The 22099-nt window shown below is 37.1% G+C and overlaps 1 protein-coding gene across 2 annotated transcripts; it reads left to right on the top strand.

Moving 5' to 3' along the window:
• The first annotated feature begins 1594 nt into the window (after positions 1 to 1594).
• DEK (DEK proto-oncogene) lies at positions 1595 to 21361 on the top strand. Of its 2 annotated transcripts, XM_087707397.1 has the most exons (11): positions 1595 to 1807; positions 5198 to 5340; positions 10338 to 10439; positions 10687 to 10796; positions 12841 to 12935; positions 13912 to 14032; positions 16024 to 16209; positions 17234 to 17369; positions 18198 to 18346; positions 19522 to 19590; positions 19989 to 21361. In XM_087707397.1, exons 2-11 carry the CDS (start codon positions 5211 to 5213, stop codon positions 19998 to 20000), a joined length of 1110 nt encoding a protein of 369 aa, XP_087563523.1. In that variant the 5' UTR covers positions 1595 to 1807; positions 5198 to 5210; the 3' UTR covers positions 20001 to 21361. The 2 variants fall into 2 exon arrangements, with proteins under 2 accessions (XP_087563523.1, XP_087563524.1); XM_087707398.1 differs by lacking the exon at positions 19989 to 21361 and having other exon boundaries at positions 19522 to 19617.
• Positions 21362 to 22099: the final 738 nt, after the last annotated feature.

The raw sequence follows: 22099 nt of genomic DNA on the forward strand, positions 1-22099 counted from the left end.
CTCGGAAGGATGGAAGGCTGAGTCAACCCTGAGCCAGTGAGATTTGAACAGCCGAACTGCAGAACTGCAGTCAGCTGAAGTAGCCTGCAGTGCTGCATTTAACCACTGCGTAGCCTGCAGTGCTGCATTTAACCACTGCGCCACCTCGGCTCAGTACTGAGAAACCAGTACTGTGTACAGCATTTGAGGCAAGATTATTATATGCACAAACATAGAATAATGAAATGGCCAAAGTGATAGATTGGATCAGGGGTGTCAACCTCAAGGCCCGTTGGCCGGATATGGCTCATAGGGTACTTAGATCTGGCCCGTGGGGACGCCCTGGGAATAGCAAAAGACTGGCCTGAGGTGCCTCTGTCAATGAAAATGGAGCTCAGGAGGGCCACACATGGTCTTCCCGAGTCCCATTTTTGGCTACAACGGCCTCCTGCAGCCCTCTGACAGCAAAAATGGAGCTTGGGGGGGCCATGTGAAGCTCCCCCGGAGCCTCCTGCAGCACTCTGCCAGCGAAAATGGGACCCGCCTACCCTGGCCACCCCCATCCCAGCCGAGGTCAAACACAACCCTGATGCGGCCCTCAATGAAATTGAGTTTCATCGAGCCGAGGTGGTGCAGTGGTTAAATGCAGCACTGCAGGCTATTTCAGCTGACTGCAGTTCAGCGGTTCAAATCTCACCGGCTCAGGGTTGACTCAGCCTTCCATCCTTCCGAGGTGGGTAAAATGAGGGGCCGGATTGTTGTTGGGGGCAATATGCTGACTCTGTAAACCGCTTAGAGAGGGCTGAAAGCCCTATGAAGCGGTATATAAGTCTAACTGCTATTGCTATTGCTATTGCCACCCCTGGATCAGATTATAAAAGAATCTGGAAGAATGTGTGAAAATGACAACGGTGATCAGTTAGTTTAGAGAAAAACAATAGAGGCTTTTTGTTGAAGGAAGACTGAATTGATGATTTGGGGACCAGCTACATAATTCTATGGGCTAAATCTTTTCACTTAGACTAGAGCCAGTGGTCTCCAACCTTGGCAACTTTAAGACTTGTGGACTTCAACTCCCAGAGTTCCTCAGCCAGCTTTGCTGGCTGAGGAACTCTGGGAGTTGAAGTCCACAAGTCTTAAAGTTGCCAAGGTTGGAGACCACTGGACTAGACACACCCAATTAATCTTTGCTTTGTGCAACTCATTTAAGCATAGACCAAACCAAGAATTCACTTATCCGCTTCTTTGGGATAAGTTTCGTTTCCCAAGCTTTTCCTCCTCTACTTATTCCGGGTAAATAAATCACGTACTTCCCCACGAAGTTTTAAAGGGGGAGGGGGGGGGAAAAAAGCTAAGCCCTGAGAAACGATACCCTGCCTTCCTCCATTCTCTGGATTTGGAAGGGAATGCAACTTCCACTTCACAATTAAGAAGCAAAAAAAAAAAACGCGCGGGGAACTGTAGGCCGCCTGGCGAAGCTCCTCACCCGCTTCAGACAGCCTTCCGGCTTAGCGCATGCTCCGTCGACTTTCCTCGAAAATTCATCTCTTTGACTTGCTCTCCTGCCCATCACTTTCTAACCCCGCCTCTTGGGGACTACGCCTTGAGCAGCTATTGGCCGGCCCTTTCCCGCTTCCTTCTTCCCCTTTGACAACCCGCCATTTTGAAACGTTGTTGATTTTCTTGTGAGGAAAGCCAGTAACGTCAATATCACCCCCTCTTCTTTTAAACGTGCCCTCCTGAAGCAAGTTTTGTTTTGTCGCCCGTCCGGGGGCCGCCTCCGTCGCTGCTGGGCCCGTTTTCTTAGAAGCGCCCCGAAGTATCCGAGGTGGGTGTTGCGGTGTTGTTGGGATAACGGCCGAAAAGAAGATGTTTGTGACAGGCCCGGCGGGTGTGTTAGTGTTCGAAACCCGGCTGGGGGAGGGGGGACGGCCTACCACGACGCTCCATAGAACCGTCAGGGAAGGGGAACAGTCCCTCAGCGCCTTTCTTCCCTTCTCCCCTCAGAGTGGACTAAATTCCGGTCAGCGCGAGGCCTGACTTTTTCCGCGGCTCCAACTGTTTTTCCCGCCGGAATTCTGCTGCCTGTCACAGTCCTCAGCAGCTGCCCGAGGCTGGGTGCTCTGCCCTCTGAGGCTGCAGGAGCCTATGCTCTTTAAGCAAGCAGCGGTAGTAAAATGGGATAAATCACGGTAGAAGAGGAAGGCGCCTAACTGATCAGTTCGCCTCTTGGGGACGCCGTGTAATTTCTCGGCCGCGATATTATATTATTATTATTCTCCTCCTCCTTTCGTGTAATTCCTTAGCCTCGGTGCTCTTCCTCTGCTTCACGTCCCTGTAATTCCTTGCCTGCAATCTCCTCCTTTAAAACTCAGGCGAGCAGACTTAATACTCCTAACCTCCAATTTTCCCCATAACAAACAACCCCCTCGAGGTAGGTTGGGCTGAAAAAAAGCGACTGGTCAAAAGTCATCCAACCGACTTTCCCAAGTTACTGGGGTTTGTAATTCTGAGGGGAAGATGGGGGTGTTTTGATTTCCCATTTGTAGAGCCTTGATTTTTTTTGAACATTATTGTTGTTGATGATATTATTATTATTATTATTATTATTATTCATTAAACGTGAAACTCAGTCAATTGTACTTTCAGAAATGCATCACAAATACCATTGACTGGTGCTAATGGTTGATAGGATTGCTGCCATTCTCCTAGGTATCAACCAAGTTCCTTCTTAAGATGTGCGATGTTCCAAGTAGTAATAATAAAATTATTATTGCTACAACAACAACAACAACAACAATCATTTATGGGCAGCCTATCACACCAATGTGCTACTATCTCCAAGTATTAGCTACTGGAGAATTTGTTTCAAAATAGCTGCTAAAAGTTAAAAAATTGAAGCTGAAAAGTACTGTGCAACTCAGAAACTTTCCTTTTTGGTGTTATTCGAAAAAGATATTTTGTTTCTATGAGCTGACAATCTGCAAACATCAATACTGCATCAGAAAATGACCAACTGTATTTTACTGAAATGCTGTGAGAAATGTACCGGTATAGTTAGTTTATGGTATGGAATGGAGTTTAACGCAAGACCAGATGATTGGTTATTTCCATTACATGATCCAGTTGGTAGGCATGTTGTACAAATTCATCTGTTGCACACTCACTCCACTAACAGCATGAAGTGGCCTCTTAAAATAGTCTGTTTATTGCAGAGATAGCTAGAATTGCCTACTTCAGTGAAGAAAACATGTAAGTGTGAAAATCAGACACAGAATGTCGTATTGGTGTTTATTATTAGCATTATACAGAATTCTCCTGTGTCCTTATTCAAGCAGCTTGGTTTTCAGAGCTAGTAGTTTGAATAGTACTGCCTTATCCAAAGTAACCATTGAATTTTATGGCTGATGCAGTTTTTAAACTTATATTTCACTTCTCAAAAGTTCTGAATATTGTAAATAAACTACATTACTTAATGCAAAGCTTCATTAATTTAGACAATTTTAAAAGGGGATAAATGCATTCAAGGAACATAAGGCTCTCATCATGGCAAAACAGTATCCCTCTTGACTATCAATTTTTGCATGGTGTCCATATGTATCCAAGTGATCATGGTCTAAATTGATATTTATTATGTTCTTATGTATAATAGTGACTTGGTCAAAATGAAGGGTTTTTAAGTCTATCTTGGTTGCTATATCTATACCTCTGAAATTTTTTGGTATTGATTCTATACATATTAGTATATTAATAAAGCCAAGAATTGACTAATTTCAGTATAAATATTTATTTGGAATTCTGTCTGTCCCTATACGAAATTTACCAAGCAGATATATACCAAATACCTACTTAAATATGTATTGAATACATTGCCATTTTTTATAGTGAGACCAAAGTCTATCTAGTTCAGAAGTATTCACAAAGTTACAGTACAAACACTTTTGACTTGCTTTATAAAGCAAAAATTTCCTAACTTATTTTTCTGGAAGTAAATAAATAATTGGTTTAGTAATAGTTTTCTACGTCATTTTGATTAATTTCCTTTCATATGTGGGAGTCATATTGTCCAATTCTATTTAAGTACAGTAACTGGAAATCTTTAGAATCAGGATATAATAATGTGAAATTGTATGCTAAAAATTATGGAAAGCATTATTTTGAATGCATTTTTCTGTTCTTTAGTGTGTTTAATGTGGAATTTATTTTACTTAATTTGCAGAACAGCTTAAGTTTTTGGATTCCATGACATATTTGGGTGCTTCCATCTTCCTATATGACAGGATATATGCTTGCAGTGCCCTAGCCATTAAAGATATTGTTCATATTTTGTTTGTTTGTGAATTGCATGTCCCTTTTAGGCTTCAATATTTTAAATCCATATGTGAAAGGATTGCCCACTGGGACTTGAATCTCACATGGCCCTATTTCCTCTTAGGCTCTAACATATACATTGTTAGCAGAACTGCTAAGTTTACAGACAAGGCAGTTCAGCTCAGAATTATATTGAATAAGTCAGGGTATCATGCAGAACCAATGTATTTCGATTCAATTCAATTTTCTTTATTGGCCAAGTGATTGGACACACAAGGAATTTGTTTCCAGTTTTTTCCATTACCAATAATAGAAGATAATTGGTTCTTTATTTTAGCATACTTGTGGTGAGAAGGGGAACAAACAAATTTAATATATAACAATGTATTATATTTTATTTTACCTAGTTTATCCTGAAATACACCTTGTATTTTACCTTTGATGTGGTCATAAAACTATTCAATAGATTATCCATCTGTTTTATTTACCAGTAGTTTGTCTTTATCTGCATGTTTATTAGCTATATGATTTACCTACCAGATAATGTTGAATTTATAGCAAAATATTTACATGAGATTTGGGGCTGTATTTAATACATATCTATTCTTAAGAAAAACTACTTCTTATGAGGTAAGAAAATTTGAAAGGCAGTAACTGACTTTATATAATGGTAGAGCAGGACTTTTTAATCATTGTTTGTTGAACAAATATAAGTGACCTAATGAGTATATAACATTAAATGGTAATGAGTAGGCTCACATATAATTCTAAGCCAAAAATAAACCAATTATGACTATGCACATTGTATGAACCTTTGTGCCAAAAGGTGCAAAGTCTCAGTACTACTAGTAGTAATAATAAAATGCTTCATACTAAGTGGATATTTTCCCCTATATCGTCTATGCAGAAAGAAAGCAGCTATGTCTTCTGTTTCTGAAAAAGATGATTTACTTTCTACTGAACAAAAAGAAAAAAGAGAACCACGAACTGAAAACAAAGTTGAAAATAGTGAGGATGATGAAGAGGAAGAAGAAGAGGAAGAGGAAAAAGGTGAGTAGAAATTATTCTGAACAGAGATTCAAATAGACAGCAAGCTATTTTCAGATCCCATCCTCCTTTGGCTCCTTGTCACTTTCAAGTGGAAACTCTCCAGAATGGAGTTTATTGTAGATTGTAGAGAACATTGAAGATTTTTTTTCATTTATTTTCTGTTCATTACCGTATTTATCGGCGTATAACACGCAGTTTTAAAACTAAAATTGCAAGCTTAAACCCTGCCTGCGTGTTATACGCCGATACTGCGTGTTATACGCCGGGTCCACTGTTCCCTCTAAGGTGCGCGGCCGCGCGGCTGCGCACATGGCAAGAAACCCCCGCGCAGAGGTTTCTAACTCCCGCGCAGAGGTTTCTTTCAAAGCAAACGTGGGGAAGTCCTTTGCAGGCAGCTAGAACTGGCTGGCTGCAAAGGACCTCCCCAAACTTGTTTCAGCGGCAGCTCTCAGCCTGGCGGCAGCGTCACACAGACTGTGGAAGGAGGGGGAGGAGGAGGGAACCAAAGAGAGCTTTTACCGAGTCTGCGCCCCACAGCCAGGACCGTCCTGGCGCCTCCAGCCGCGTTTCTTCCTGCAAAGCCCTTCGGGCAACCCGAGAGTTCCGCTTGACGCCAGAAGGGCTTTGCAGGAAGAAACGCGGCGTTTCTTCCTGCAAAGCCCTTCTGGCGTCAAGCGGAACTCTCGGGTTGCCCGAAGGGCTTTGCGGGGAAGAAACGCGGCTTGAGGGGCGCAAGGACGGTCCTGGCTGTGGGGCGCAGACTCGGTAAAAGCTCTCTTTGGTTCCCTCCTCCTCCTCCTTCTTTCTGGAGCCCCTTCCTCAAAGATTTGGTACCAAAGCAATGGCGGTGAGGAAGTTGTGTCTTTTGGATTTTGCACTGTTGTCTTTTCAATGGTTCTCAGACTGGTTGAACCTTTAGCAGCTGGGGTGATATTCTTTACTGTTAAGGTTACAATTGGATGTGTTGGACAAATCTTAAAAGATGAAACTTTTATTAAAACGTTTGACTTAACTAAAAACGTCTTCCTTTTTCTTCTTCTTCTTAAATATGATTTATTTATTTATTTTTACTTCAGAAGTTTGATGACCGTTGTACAAACTAATCCAACCTAAATGTAGAGAAGGAGAAGGGGGGGGGATTTAAAAAGAGCAGAGGAAAAAGAAAAGAAAGCATGAAGAAAACATAAAGAAAGGGATGGGAGGGAGGGAAGGAAGGAAGGCACTTTATGTTGAAACAGAAAATATTATATAAGGAAGAAAATGGAAATAACTTTTTGCTCAAAGAGGTGTTTTTTCATTTCATATTTGCCTTTTAAGAGGAGTTAATGTTATAATTCATGTTCTAATGTTATAAATTTTAATCCAACATTAAGTTCCGAGCTTCCAAGTCATTTATTTTTAATGAAAAAAATTTTTACTCAAATTTTTGTGTTAAAATGGGGGATGCGTGTTATACGCCGGTGCGTGTTATACGCCGATAAATACGGTATATATTAAGATGAAAACTTCAAATTGTGAGATGTGACCCTCAGTAGTCATGTTTAAAAGGTGAAGGATCATGCTCATTCTTTGGAGAAACTGACTGTCACTTTGTCCTAACTGAGTGGAAGTATGGTTTGGCATTGATAAATAAAGCTGTTCATTTACAAGCCAAGCTTGCACGAGCAACTGCTACTTTCAGACAGGGGATAGAAAAGAGAAACAGTAACAGTAAGTCTCAGTGAACCTCACCAGATTTGCCTGAAAGGGAATGCACTTTTCAATGGGGAAAGAGAACAGAATATCATTTCTGCTTACATAAGAGAAGCAAAGATACATTCCTGGTACAAGCTCCAGCCTCATTTCACTGTTGATGCCTGCAGATCTGCCATAGGACCAAGAAAAAAAAATCTACAGTGTTTTCCACAGGTCTTTCCTGTTGCTAAGTTACTATCCTACTGCAACAGGTACTGGCATGCCCAAAGCTTATACAGCCCAGGAATGGAGACAGGCTATCTGGGAAGAAATGTGCTGAGGAGAATTCTGTAATGTCAGCGCCAATCCATCTGTGCAAGATTCATCAAATCATGTCTCAGGTCAAGTGCGAGGCCTGGATCCGATTGCTATCTTAATTTTGCTTGCCTGTGTGGGCTGACTTCTAAGCTAGCGAAGGAGGTTGTCCTGCTGACTTAGACTCCTCCAAAGGGCCTTCTGGGATTAGGCAACAAAAAGATTCCCCCTGAAATAGGCAAAAGAAGCAGCCGGTATTGACTGCCCAATACTACAGGTAGTCCTTGACTTTCAACCACAGTTGAGCCCAATTTTTCCGTTAAGTGGTCATGCCCTATTTTATTACCTTTTTTGCCGCATTTGTTATGTGAATCACTGCAGTTGTTAAGTGAATCATATGGTCACAACGAATCTGGCTTGGGAAGGTCACATATGGTGATCACATGACCCTAGGACAGTTCAACCAACAGAAATGTATGCCAGTCTAATTTTTGTCGTATAACCACAGGAATGCTGCAATGATCATGTGAGAACTGGTCATAAGTCTTGTTTTTTTTACTGGCTTTCGAACAGTCACTAAATGAATGGTTGTAAGTCAACTACCTTTAAATAATAAATGAATTTATACAACTCACTCTCCCTGAATAAGATTGTCAGTCTACATTTTGACAATGCTCCCATTGTCTGGCCTTGTCCAGGCATATAAACCATGTCACTTTGTTATGATAGTTCTGTTTATGGAAAGGACTTGTCACACAAATGCATTTAATTTAGCAGATCATGGCACCAGAACATTTGAGCTTTGTATTACGTCTCTAATAAGTTTAGTATTTTATTTGAACTATTTATGTAAATGCTTAGTTGAATGTCAAGCAATATTTGATGACATATTGGGAGGTAATATTTTCATTTCCAGTCATTTAATTCAAAACATTTTTATTAATTATATTCACTCATCATGCTTAAGAGAAATGAAACATGACTATAAACAATGTATTGAGAAATATTTTGTTGCTAGTTGTTCATTGTCTTCTAACTAAAAAAAGCTTTTGAATGTATAGTAATTCACATTGGTGTTCAGTATTCATTAAATACCTGCTAGTCAATTTGTGATTAAAGATTCATCTGTTGACATTGCATCTATCTACAAAATCCTTTGGTTCCCAAAAACCAAACAATGTACTTCCTAATTTGCAGACAACAGTGAAGAAAGTATAAATATATTTGAGGTATAAAAAAAAAATTAGAAGTATCAAAACAAAGTAGAGAGTTTTACTCTTATAGAATTGTTCAAAATTAAATTTATTCACTTCTAATGCCTGGAAATTTTGTTAGTTATGCAAATATAATAACATTATTTTTAAAAGCTTATCAATATTTCTACTAGCATCCCCAGTTTAACTTTTTAAGTTTCTTATTTTAAGTTATACTTTTAGTTCCAAACTTTGTTATAAGAGACAGTATTTTTAATCTATGCTTTGATGTTTTAAAGTATCAGAACATACAGAAATCAGCATTTGATGTTAAACTATAATAATTATTTTCTGCATGTATAATCCCAATGTTGAGTCATGCAGGAAAATATGTTGATTTTCATTTATTTATTGCATAATCCTATGGTTGACAGGAGATTCATCATACTCACTAGATTCATTCTATGGTGTAGGATGCAAACAGACAACCAGAAGACCTGTTACTTGGTTAACATAACATCATAAATTATGCTATACTTTCATGATCCTTAAATTTCTATGTGTATTGGAAGTGCTTGATAGATAATACATAAAAACCTACTGAATCATCAACTGGATGTGTTCTAGTGTAAGTCTGAGAGGAGATCACTGTCATCTACTGCTACCTTCCCCACCTCATACATACCAATAGTACCCACATTTTCTACACCTATCTCTATCCCTCTGGCTACCTCTGATGACCTTAGAAAAAGATGTGTTCCTAGACAAAAGATCAGAAAAGCAACCTACTCAAATAGTAATTTCTTGTTTGAAAGCTTGTGCTGAATAATTGGCCCCCATCTTCACCCTGATCTTTAATAAATCACTGGAGAGGTGTTATGTCCTTTCTTTCTTCAAACTCTCTACCATTATCCCATTTCCTAAGAAATCCTACATCAGGGAGCTGAATGACTTTAGGCTAGTTTTTCTACATCTGTAGTTATGAAGACATTTGAGAGATTACTGCTAGCCCACTTGAAAGTCATCACGGATCCACTGTTAGACCCCTTGCAGTTTGCCTATAGCAAATAGAATGACAGATCATGCTGTCAATATGTAATTGCACTACCTCTTGCAACACCTAGAATCTTCAGAGACTGTGCACAGGTCCTTTTTGTAGACTTCAGCTTGGTATTCAATACCATCATTCCAGAAAAGTTTTCTTCTAAACTGATTCAGCTCACTTGCTTGTCCATACTTGTAAATGGATTATTAGCTTTTTGATAAATAAGAAGCAACAGGAGAAGGTAGGGAAAATTACATCTAGTACCAGGGCATATAACAGCTCAGGGCTATGTGCTCTCTCCATTGCTCTTCTCTTTCTATAGCAATGACTGCATCTCTAGGGATCCTCTGTTAAAGTATTGAAGTTTGCAGATGATACAAGGGTCATTGGCCTCATTCGAGACTGTGATGAATCTGCATATATAGATGGGGGTTGAACAACTGGCCATGTGGTGCAGCTGGATTCTGTTGCTTTGCATGTACACTTAGAGCTTCTGAACTAGAGACAAATTCCTTCTGTGTGTGTAATTATAGTTTATCAAATAAACCTATTCTATTCTATTCCATTCGGTTCCATTTGTGGATAAATTGTTAAATTATTTGAGCATCTGACTACATCTGCCTCTAATTTGCCAGTATTTTAGGTTAGAATGCTTTTTCAAGTGACACATATACTCTTACTTAGCCTACATATTATATTATTTTTTGTTTATTCTGTGCAGTAATTTCAACCACTTTCCTGACTGCATGAAACTATCAATTGTCTTTCAGAAAAGAGCCTCATTGTTGAAGGAAAGCGAGAGAAGAAGAAAGTAGAAAGATTGACAATGCAGGTGTCATCATTACAGAAGGAACCTTTTACAATTACACCAGGCAAGCTATTTGTTTTGCATATTACATTTTTCTTTCTTTAATTGAAGAGAAAACCTTTGTGTATATAATATGAAAGATCACATTTGTAATTTTCTAAACTATCCTATGTTTAGGGATTTGGGACATTTAATGTTTATTTTGAAACAGTATTGCAATAAATGTGGGGATGGGCTTTGGTTAAAGCAAATAACAGATTGGCTAAAATAATTAAGTAACTTTGTTTATAACATAATATTTGCCTTTTCAGGAAAGGGTCAAAAACTTTGTGAAATTGAAAGAATACAGTACTTTTTAAGTAAGAAGAAAACTGATGAACTTCGAAATTTGCACAAACTTCTTTACAACAGGCCTGGCACAGTAAGAAATATGATAACATGCTTTTCATTCATACTGTTTTAAGTTGATATATAATGATTCTATGAAATCCCACCATTTCCTAGATTGAGCACATTTATATGCTGCATATTACCATCAATGGAGGCCTACAGTAATTTAGAATATAATCCAGTAAATTCCAATCACATCCAAAATTAAAAATATAATACATAATGCAAACAAAATAACAAAACCATAAATAGTTAAAATTATCAGAAAATGGCTCCTAAAAACATGTCATTCTTAAAAGCAGATTGAAAACAAGTCTTCTACAGGGGAAATGCTTAAGCTATAAAAGTAGAAGCAAAAGCTATACAAGTACATTCCTCATAAAGGCCCTGGTCCTGGTAAATATCAGTTGAGCCTCTTTCACGCGAGGCACATATTTTATTTATGCCTCTTAGAATTACATGGTTTATCTTTAGTCCTTGACTTACAATGGGTCACTCAACAACCATTCAAAGTTATGATGGATTTCAAAAAAGCTACTTATGTTATGACCCATTCTCAATGTTTAAACTGCTGCACCTACAACCCCATGTTTGCATGATCACATATTGGGTGCTTGGCAACTGGCTCACATACACAAATGGATGTGCAGAGTTGCCCAGTTGTGTGGCTGTGATTTGCAATATTTTCCAGTAGAAAATGGCAAAAAAAAATCCCATTGGATGTGTTGGATTCTCTTAATGACCACCCAATTCACTTAATGACTGCAGTTACAAGCTTTACAATCATTGTAAACATGGTCATGATGACAGTTATATGTGCTTCAACCTACAATTGCAACAACTTATGACCAAAATTGTGGGCTCCACTATGGTCATAAGACAAGGACTACCTGTATTTGCTCCCAGTTTCCTTTCATTTCCAAAACAAATAGTGATTGCGACGAAAATTGCTGTTCAAGAGAAGTAAGTGTTCATACCTATTGGCAATGCAAAATTGGCTACAGGTTGAATCCTTGTCTCTAGGCTTTCAGATAAATATTTTTCTATTTATAAAATATTTTTCTGTTATTAAATGTAATTTTGATAAATATGGGATCTGCTGGTGCTGGGTCAAAGTACAGTTCAATTTTTGTTACAGATCCCAAATATTTTTTATTATTATGGTTCATCACGCAGCCAGATGTTTAGACTGGATTTGGCATTTTTGTCCACCTATCGAGTCCTTCCCAAGGATAGGCAGATGTTGTTTGATGATATTAAATGTAAAAGGTATTGTGGCAAAATGTAAGCTGTTCTGAGTAAGGCTGCCTTTTGCAATTGGCTGGTGGTGATTTTGTCAAAGCTGATCCTCTTTTGTTCAAATGGTATTCCAGATTTTTTGGTACTGCCCCTAAAGTGTCTTTTACTACTCATACTGTATTTGCTTTCTTTTGCCACAGTCATGCTATTTCTATTTGCATATGTTTCTATTTGTTATTTTCTCCAGTTCTTTCTCTTCTATTTTCCTGTCTCCAGGCACTGCCATGTGCACTATCCAGACATTTTCATCTTTCTTATCCACAATGGTTATGTGGCAGATGCTTGTCTGCCAAAGCAATTTAACTTCTTTTAACTTTTTCATTTTCTATTACATTGTTTCTTTTATGGTCCTAACAATTCCTGCTTGCAAATGGTATTTTCTTGGAGATCTTCCAATGTATTTGTTGCTACTTGGTCATGTCATTTTTTGCAACAGCTAACTAGGTGGCTCAGTTGTTTCTTCAGCTTCTTTGCAGAGGCAGCATTTATATCTGTTGCTCTCTTTTCAGTTCTGTCACTGTGTGCATTTGTTCTTAGGCTTGATCTTGTGCAGCCAGATTTAGCCCCTCTTGTCTTGTTATGGATGGGCAGCCTCTATTATGATCATTTATCAAGGACCTCTCTGTAGTTCGATTGTTATATATTTAGAATTTAGTCAAAGTTGACATGACAGTTTGCTGTCTGATTTTAAGGCTACACATTTGTACTTTGATATTTTGACAATTAGATGAAATAAATAACATTGTTTTATACTGATCAATTGTATTCTTTTTTAGGTTACTTCACTGAAAAAAAATGTAGGACAGTTCAGTGGCTTTCCATTTGAAAAAGGAAGTGATCAATACAAGAAAAAGGAAGAAATGCTGAAAAAGTGAGGCTTTAACATATTCAATCAGTATAATTAATGTTCAAAATATTTGGAGCCTAAATGTGTATTCCCAGGACAAAATTCAATTAGTAACTTCACTGTACAAGTATTTCAAATCGTATCTGTGAATATAATTTGACATACTCTAACAGAGCACGTTTTAAAAATTAAACAACTAAAATATAATCATTATCTTAAATTATATTAAAATATTACATTGTTGCTGATATGTTTATAGCAGCATAACTTTCAATTTAATTTATTGAATAAAATACTGAAGGTTTTTACATCTGTACATTAAAATGCAATCTAGTCTAAAGAGAACATATTAGTTCCTTTTGTACTAGGTTTGGAAATTTTAGCTTTGTAATTTAGCATAATCATATTTGTATATAAGGATTTGATGAAAGACCAACTTTTCTTTTGAAGGAAATATATGGTCCTCTACTGTCAAATTGTAATGTTTTCTCTATTTATTTGCATTAACTGTAAGGTCTTCCATAGTTTTCAAGTTGCTATTGATATTTATGATTAAGAGAACTTTTTGTGCAATTTTATTTCATGTATAGGAAATGTAACAATCAGAATAATTGTTAATATTTGAATTTTCATTAATTTTAAGAATACTTGATTAATGTGAGTGATTTGGATATGTTGTGTGGAGGCTAAAAAAGAAGCATAAAATATTAATCTAGTTGTCTATCTGCAAAATGATGGTTGGTAATACTGATAAGGAGTGTTGATTAAAATGTGAAAGGACTTGGAGGCCTCTGCATTTTAAATACATTGGTCTACCAAGGTGTGTGTGTAGAGAGAGAGAGAATGTGCATGAGTATGTGTATATAAATCTATATACATATGTATGTATGTATATAAATCTCACACTTTTATATTACCTATATTTAATATATTGTCTATTTGTATTATATATTTAGTAATTACTTTTACTAAACGTTTTTAAAAATGTGTTTCTCAACAGATACAGAAATGCAATGCTAAAAAGCATATGTGAAGTTCTTGATTTGGAAAGATCAGGAGTTAACAGTGAACTGGTAGCAAGAATCTTAAATTTCCTAATGCATCCAAAACCTTCAGGCAAGGTGAGAGCTATGCTTAGATCATTGTTTTGATCTAAACTAAAATGGGGTTTAGGACATAATTTAAACATTAGCATTAACAAAAAACATTTTGTGCCTCGTTTTTTACAGCTGTTCCTCCTGAGCCTAGCTGTTAGCATAAAATTACACTAATGTTTTACTTATTTCATGTATATCTATGTGCCATGGCTTAGGACACAGTTATACGGGTGAGATATTTAAGATATTATTGATATTAAAGTTACCTAAAGTAACTCTCAACAACAAGTCAAATGCCCTTTTGACCTCAGTAAGGTTATTAAAGATTGTTACTTTCAAGAGTTGCCCTGCATCTACAAATGCTTATCTGAATGCGTTGATTATGTCTTCATGATTCCATTAATAATACAAGTATATGATTTGAAACCATTTTAATTACTGTTTATTTTAGATATATTTGTAAGGTCATATTTTCTGAAAGCAAATGCAACAAACTGATAACCTATAGTAGTTCTGGGGAGTGGAAAGTCATCTAAATATTGAGGGCAAGTGAAGCTCTTAGGGTTACACTAACATCCCTTGAGAATTAAAACATTTTAGTGGACCCTATTTTCAAACTATTAAGTTATCTCTTTATTTTTCCCTTTTTAAAAATGGAAAATACTGTAATTTTTGCACTATAAGATGCTCCGGACCATAAGACGCACCTAGCTTTTGGGGAGGAAAACAAGAAAAAAAAACCTCTGCCTCCAAGCATCCATAAGTATTAATCTGGCTAGTGTCCTTGCAGCAAACAGCCTGGTCAGTTTCAGCATGTTATCAGAGCCTGATTTAGCACGAGCAGCTCATTGGTGGATGGATCGGCCTCCCGGAATATTGCCAATCAACTATTCCAGGCTGTGGGGATCACCACCGCACATCGTCGTTGCTTATCGCCGCCTCTGCACATTCTGTTTTCAGCCTCTGCACCCCATTTTTGGCTGCGTGTCCCATTTTTGGCCTGTTCCAGGCAGGGATCACCGCCGATTGCATTCGGCAGTGGTGGCGATTCCTGCCGCCTGAAACGGGCAGAAAACGGGACGTGTGGAGGCAGAAAATGGGCTATGTGGAGGCAGAAAATGGCTAAAGGGTGGGGGCCAGCAAGTGGGCGGGACTTCAGCAATATTAGCTCTATAAGACACATTTCCACCCACTTTTTTGGGGGGGGAAGTGTGTCTTATAGTGCGAAAAATATGGTACATGCAAATTGAAATAGCCAATTACAACAAAACCACAATTCATTAAGAGTTGTTAAGATTTGTTCTGTAATAACATTTAAATTTTATAAACCCATATTCTCCTTACCTCTTCAATCTTCCCTAATCTCTATAAATAATACAAAATATCTCAGATCACCAGAGTCCATGAGACTGAGGACTAAATGCAAATTATAAAGAAACAATCCTCTTCAACAAGGAAATAGAAATCCTTAAACTCTACTTTCAATAATTAATTGCTGAATTCGGTAGAACCGACTGGGAGTTACTGCCAACTTAACAGAGCAGCTCTGAAAAATGTATCAAAAAGGTCACAGATATGTAACATTCAATATTTAATCTGAATAGGAATTAAATTCTTACTCGGTTCTATTTCTTTTTTAAAAACGAATGTGTTTACTCATCTAATGTATATCATGACTTTCCATAGGAAAAGAATTAGGAGTCTAACACAAAAGTAAAAATAAGTTGAGAATTTAAAAAAAATGAAAACACAAAATACATGATGACGTTTGTCCATGGTGACCGAAGAGGACCTTGACATCTAACAAGTTATGAGCTGTCCACAAAATATATAATATATATTGAAAGCTAAAATTAGCACAAAACAATTTATAAAAGCCAAAACAATGTTGATTCACTTAAAGTAAACCTATAATCCTATGAAACTATTTTCTGAACAAATTTTCAAAATAGGAACAATCATTAAAGTTATTTGATTATTTTTAAATAAATTACTTCATTTTCAATATTTAATAGCCATTGCCAAAATCCAAGAAAACTCCTAACAAAGGTGGTAAAAAAGAGCGTAATAGCTCTGGAACAGCACGGAAAGCCAAACGCACCAAATGTCCTGAAATCCTAACAGATGAATCTAGCAGTGAAGACGATGAAAAGAAAGGGAAAGATGAATCATCTGAGGAAGATAAAGAAAGTGAAGAAGAGGTAAGAATTTCAGTATAAATAATATGTGCTAAAGAATTATACTCTCACCAATAATTTAAGTTAAATGGCAACAGCATGGAATCAAATTGTTACAGATAGTCCCAAAATTCCTTAAATTTATCGCTTATAAGCTATATTAATTGTTGTGGCCCAGCAGGATCTGGTTGAGCTGCTGATGGACTTGGATAGCGAGGAACCATAGGAGTCTGCCAGGGAAAATGTGGAGGACCCTGGGCAGGGTTCAGACTCAGAGCAGGGACCAGAGAGGCTGGTTGGCCACCAGGAGGCGCCTGAGGCATGGAGCAGTGGGGAGGTCTCAAGGCAGTTTGTTCCTGACGCCAGGCAAAGAAGGGCAGAGAAACGGAAGCAGCAGCTGCGGAGGCAGACTCAGAGACGATAATTAAGCTCAGGTGGTTGTGGCTTGGCCCCTCCCAAGAAAGTATATAAGTAAAGAAGTGGGGAGGAGTCATTTGCAAGACACAACTGTTTGAAACTGTATTGGAATACTCTGTCTGTGGTGTATGTGTGCCTGTTGGATTTTCAACTAGTCTTGCATGCTGAGTCGTGTCTGGGCCTTCAGCCAAAGGAGTTGATAAAGCCGTGATTAAAGAGTGGCAAACAGCCAAGCCTGTGTCTGGGTGATTTGCAGGTCGGAGTGGGGAGGGTCAGAACAATTAATGTTATAAATGGTTCTTAAGAGAATTGGCTGAATAATAGCAGTTATAAACTGCAGTTTATATTGTTATAATATTGATATTTTAAGGTCATAATTTAAAATTATCTGTGTATCAGATTTCTAGGCATGAGTCTACATGTTCTATAATGTATCTTTTTGCATACTGAAAAAAAAAAGAAACACCTCTTTTAACAAGCCACAGATATTTGGGACGGGTAGAGCATACATAACAGTGTTTAAATGGGTTACACTTTTATTTTATTTCTTTAGCATTAAATTTGCATTAGTTCAGTATGTTTAAAACTGATATTGAAATAGATTTTACTGTGCTTTCTACCTACTTCATAGCCACCTAAAAAATCAACAAAGAAAGAAAAACCCAAACAAAAAGTAGCTTCAAAAAGCAAAAAGGGTTCAAAAAACGCTTATGTCAAGAAAGCAGATAGCAGTACAACCAAGAAGAGTCAGAACTCTTCCAAAAAAGGTAAGTTCACCACTCATCAAATCTCAGTTATTATAATCTGACAAAAAACTAATTTCAAACTCTGTGGGTTTTTTGAGGAACCAGGCATCCTTAATATCTCAAAACATTTTGGACTATTTCATGGCTTTTAATGTTCACTTTGGCTGTTGGGATCAAAAAGGAAATGTCCTGGCAGGCCAGTTAGAAATACTAAACTCAGTTTCTATTAAACAACTTCAGTCACATGATTTGGACTATTGTATGGAAACTTAGGGCACTTTTGAATTTCATATTTTATACAAAAAGAATTTGTTCCTATGTTCTGTCAAGTTAAGAGGAATTTTTTTTTAGTGCAATCAGCCATATTAGAAACATTATCTTGATTATCCTTTCTTGTGTATACTGGGTGGAAAGAACCAGAGATGACTGGGATGAGAAATAGTAAAGTTGGAGGATATGAAAACAGGAGAAAAGAAATCTAAAACAGTAGTCCCCAACCTCCAGGCCGCAGCCCACTACTGGGCCTTGAGTAGCAGGCAAGAGTGTGCACCACTTCCATGAGCTTTGGGAAAACGCAGGCATGCCAAATGGAGCTGCTTGTGTCCATGCACTTGCCCGCCACTCGCCCCTTTCCCCCCCCTTCCCCCGGCCAGTCCGCAAAGCCAGAACGGTTGGGGTACTCTAATCTAAAAGATACCTTTTTACTATCTGAATCTTTCTCTTTGAAAAATCCCAGTATGTAAAGCTTTCTTTAGTATAAACTAATTCACAATTTTATTCAAAGTTAAATTTGACTGGTGGAAGGAAAAACCAGTTATCTGCCTTTTTAACAAAATATTTTTCATTTAGAAAGTGAATCTGAGAATAGTTCAGATGATGAGCCTTTAATTAAAAAATTGAAAAAGCCACCCACAGATGAAGATTTGAAAGAAACTGTGAAAAAACTACTTGCTGATGCAAATTTGGAGGAAGTTACCATGAAACAAATTTGTAAAGAGGTATATATTTGCCATTTATTTTGTGTACTATTTACTGTGTACATTTAGTTTTCAAGGCTGCAAATAAAGATCCATATACAGTATTTCTGTAGTTTTTGCCTTTGCAGCAAGGATATAAAGTCTCTTCCTCCCTAAACCCCTCCTTTAATGCTTGCAATCAGCCCAATGAACAGCTGAAATTTAATTAGTTAACCAAACTTTATTACAGATTACAGACAATCCTGCATAAAAGAAAATACAGTACAAAATAAAATGCAGCATGCATGATAAAAAGGCCTGTACTTCTGTTGTCTACTTTGCCATCAACAACACATGAATTCTATAGAAATTAGTATGGTTTTGAGCTGAGGTACACCGACAAGCCCAAGGTCATTAATGAGGCTCATAATGGAACAGAATTCTGAATATGAGCCTTCCAGTCCTAATTTAACATTTTCATTGATTTGTATATTTCCTCTTTCATAGCTCTCCTGTAGCACATACTAGAGGTTTTTTTAACATAGCATTCAAAATAAATAAATATTTTTAATGAGATCTCAAGCAATATAAACACAAATCTTCATTTATTTTGTCCCTGCAGCAATTAGCTTCTGTGGTAGATTACCGTAGATGGAGTAATTGGCCCAATTTCTGGCAACAATTTTGTGTGTTAACATCCCCCCCCCCACTCCTTTTTGTCTTCTTTTATTTGATGGACTCCTTTGGTTTGTACAGTCTCAGAGTCAGCTATACAAGAGACGTCTAAGGAGTCCAGCAGTACAGCATTTAAAAGATAAATATCTAGGTCGTATGAACCCTGCCCTTTTAAGTTATAGGGAACATTAATCCATTCTTAAATGCCTTTGTCAAATCAAGCAAGAGTAGTAAAACTTCAGGATAAGCATTTATTTCAGTTTTCTCTTTTCCATATATGAAGATGAGAACTGGAAAGGATTCACTGTGAAATAAAGTGCAAGTCATTACTAGTTTTCCTCAGTTTTGTAGTAATGGTTGTGGACATGAGTACTTTTTATTTTTATTGCATAATTTCCTTAATGCAAATAATTGAGGGAACAATTTTAATAATGAAAATACTGAAGGAAATCATTGTTAAAACAGAATCCTTCCTTTCTCCCATCATAAGTAGGTTCATTCCATTTCACCTGATTAAACTTGTTTTAAATTGATCATTACAGGTATATAAAAGCTATCCCAGTTATGACTTATCTGACAGAAAAGAATTCATCAAAAAGACAGTGAAAGAGGTAAATACTTGATCAATGAGATATCATATATTAAATTTCAGTTATAATATATGTCTTGCTTTGCTAAGATGGGTTTGGTAAATAAATATATTTAAATTTTAGAAATCTTAAAAACTGAATACTAAACTCTGAAATTCAGTTCCTCAGGCCCAAATTTTATTCAACTCTGTGCTTAATACGCATCTTGGTAATTTTGCTTTAATGTTTGTTTAATCACTTGATCCTATGCTATAGATGTATAGCATAGGATCAACGGCAAAAATCTTAATATTAATTGAAAATCCTGTTGAGTTTTTTGGAATTTTTTCTAAAGTAAGATGTTAAAATTTCAGCCTGAGCAAAGTGTTCATGGAAAGGTGGATTTATATAGAAGATGAAATGTTTTCTTTTCTTTTTAGCTCATTTCATGATCTAATGGGAAGAAAATGAAGGCCACAGACTTATTCTCCTGGATTTAAATATTTTACAAAAACCAGCAAATTGTAAAATTTATTTTGGTATAACAATATTGGTCGGAGATGACTATTGGCTTAATGTTCTGATGGGAATTACCAACTTTTTAAAAATTGAGTTTAATATAATTCCTAAATTTTGCATGTTAATACATGTCCTCTACTTTTGTTTTGTACATTATGATATTTCTTTGTAAAAATAGTCATATAGCTATTATAGGTTTTAGTGTTTGTAATGTAGAGATTTTTTTAAAAGAACAATATGAAAACTGTTGTATTAGTACATACACATGCAGAGACTGTTAAATACTGCAGTATTGGGCATTAAATTTATTTTGAATACACACCCATTTTCTATCAGGAGCTAGTCACATGCCCTGACTAGGACTACTGTTATGTTTTACTATCTTGCATGTGTATACAACTGAAAGTTGTAAAGCATGATCAATCACGAATAGATATTATTTTTGTACTTTTAAAGGCTTTTGTATATAAGCTTATTTCAGATTCCTTTGCTTAAAACCAGGTTAAGAAAGAAAAATATGTTTTAGATTTATGACCAGTATCAGTGTTTATGAATCATGTTGTGATTAAGTAGGAAGTAAGTATAATCACCATACAAAAGATAGCACATTTCTTTTTTTGTAAGGAATTTCTTAATTGCACTCTAAAGACTTAATGTGATACCCCATATTGTTAATTCATAAAAAATAGATTTGATTTTGATTTCTAAAATACTTTTTCCAAGGTGGTGTATTGACCATTTATCTGGTGTCTCTTAAGCAATGTAGTATTCTTGCAATACTATATCCTTGTTTTGGATTCTCAGAATCTATACCTTGGGAAAATACATATTTAAATATGTATCTTACAATTAATCTTAGGAACTCCTGAATATTATGAACTAAATTAAAATCTCAATTCTGCAAATAATTGTTCATGAATTTTTTATTCAGTTCCAGAATGAAGTATCTGTTCACAAAAATCCTTTAAGGGATCAGATCATCATGTTTTAAAATTTCCAGCAAATGCCAAATAAATGTTGTCATAAAGTGAAATCAAGTATAACTAATTTCTCCATGACTGTATTGATTAAAATGATTGCAGGTTTTAAATAAGGTATTAATATGTAGTTACAGAATCATAGATCTATATTCCAAAATATTGTTAATTGATTAACATATCATTTTATCACTTTCTTTGCATGCAATCATTTTTACTAAGCTGAGTGTAAATTTTTTATTCAATAAATGTCTTTTAAGGAAAATGTACACTGATATTTTAATACATGTACAGTAAACGATACAGAATGAAAGGTGCTTGTGTGTGTCATCTAGACAAAATATTCCTTGTTTATGCTAAATGAAGCAAAATTTTAAGAACATTTTTGTGTAGACAATGCGCATACATTTCCCTAAGCAAAAATTATTCCAGCAGTTCTTAACCTGTGGGTTGCAACCCCTTTGGGGATCGAATGACCCTTTCATAGGGGTCGCCATCGGAAACACAGCTCCCGGCATCCCCTTCTGAGCCAGGAAAAGAAAGGCTGGGTGTCAGCCGGCTGCTCCTTCTCGGCAAAGCTTCTGATATGCTCTTTGGGAGAGCCGCTCTGAGCCACAAGCGCTGAGCGATCACCCCTCCTTTCCTAGAAAGGGAGCCTCGCTCGGCCACGGTAGCCCCTTGTGGCCCGGCAAAGATCTTGGGTGAGAAGAGCGGGCAGTGAAGGGAGCGGGGCTGGGACCGATTCCATTGATCTGCTGGGCTCCTGTTCTTTCTTTGGCCAAGGCAGGAAGAAGTGGCCGCCTCTCTTGGGAGCCCGCATTGGCTGCTTCGCCTTGCTTTTTTTTTACAAGATGCCTCCTCCATCTTACGGAATATCCCACGCCAAGCAGCCAAGGGAGGCATCTTCACCGCTTTCCCTTCAGGCTGCCCCAGCAACTGAGAAGGAAGAGGAACCGTCGTGGTGGCAAGGGAGTTATGCCAGCTTCCCCCTTTGAGGTTCTTGGGCCAGGCAGCGTGTTTTAACTTCCAACTAGAGAAGTGAGGATCCGGGGCTG

This window comes from Thamnophis sirtalis, unplaced genomic scaffold (assembly GCF_051295495.1).
Source record: "Thamnophis sirtalis isolate CommonGarterSnake01/CBP01778 unplaced genomic scaffold, rThaSir2_p1.2 scaffold_2, whole genome shotgun sequence".
Lineage (NCBI taxonomy): Eukaryota > Metazoa > Chordata > Lepidosauria > Squamata > Natricidae > Thamnophis > Thamnophis sirtalis.

Coding starts and splice junctions, on each gene's coding strand:
- DEK (XM_087707397.1), top strand. CDS start 5,211: ATGTCTTCTGTTTCTGAAAAAGATGATTTACTTTCTACTGAACAAAAA. Junction 12,936..13,911: donor AAGGAAGAAATGCTGAAAAA/GTGAGGCTTTAA, acceptor GTTTCTCAACAG/ATACAGAAATGCAATGCTAA. Junction 14,033..16,023: donor ATCCAAAACCTTCAGGCAAG/GTGAGAGCTATG, acceptor AATATTTAATAG/CCATTGCCAAAATCCAAGAA.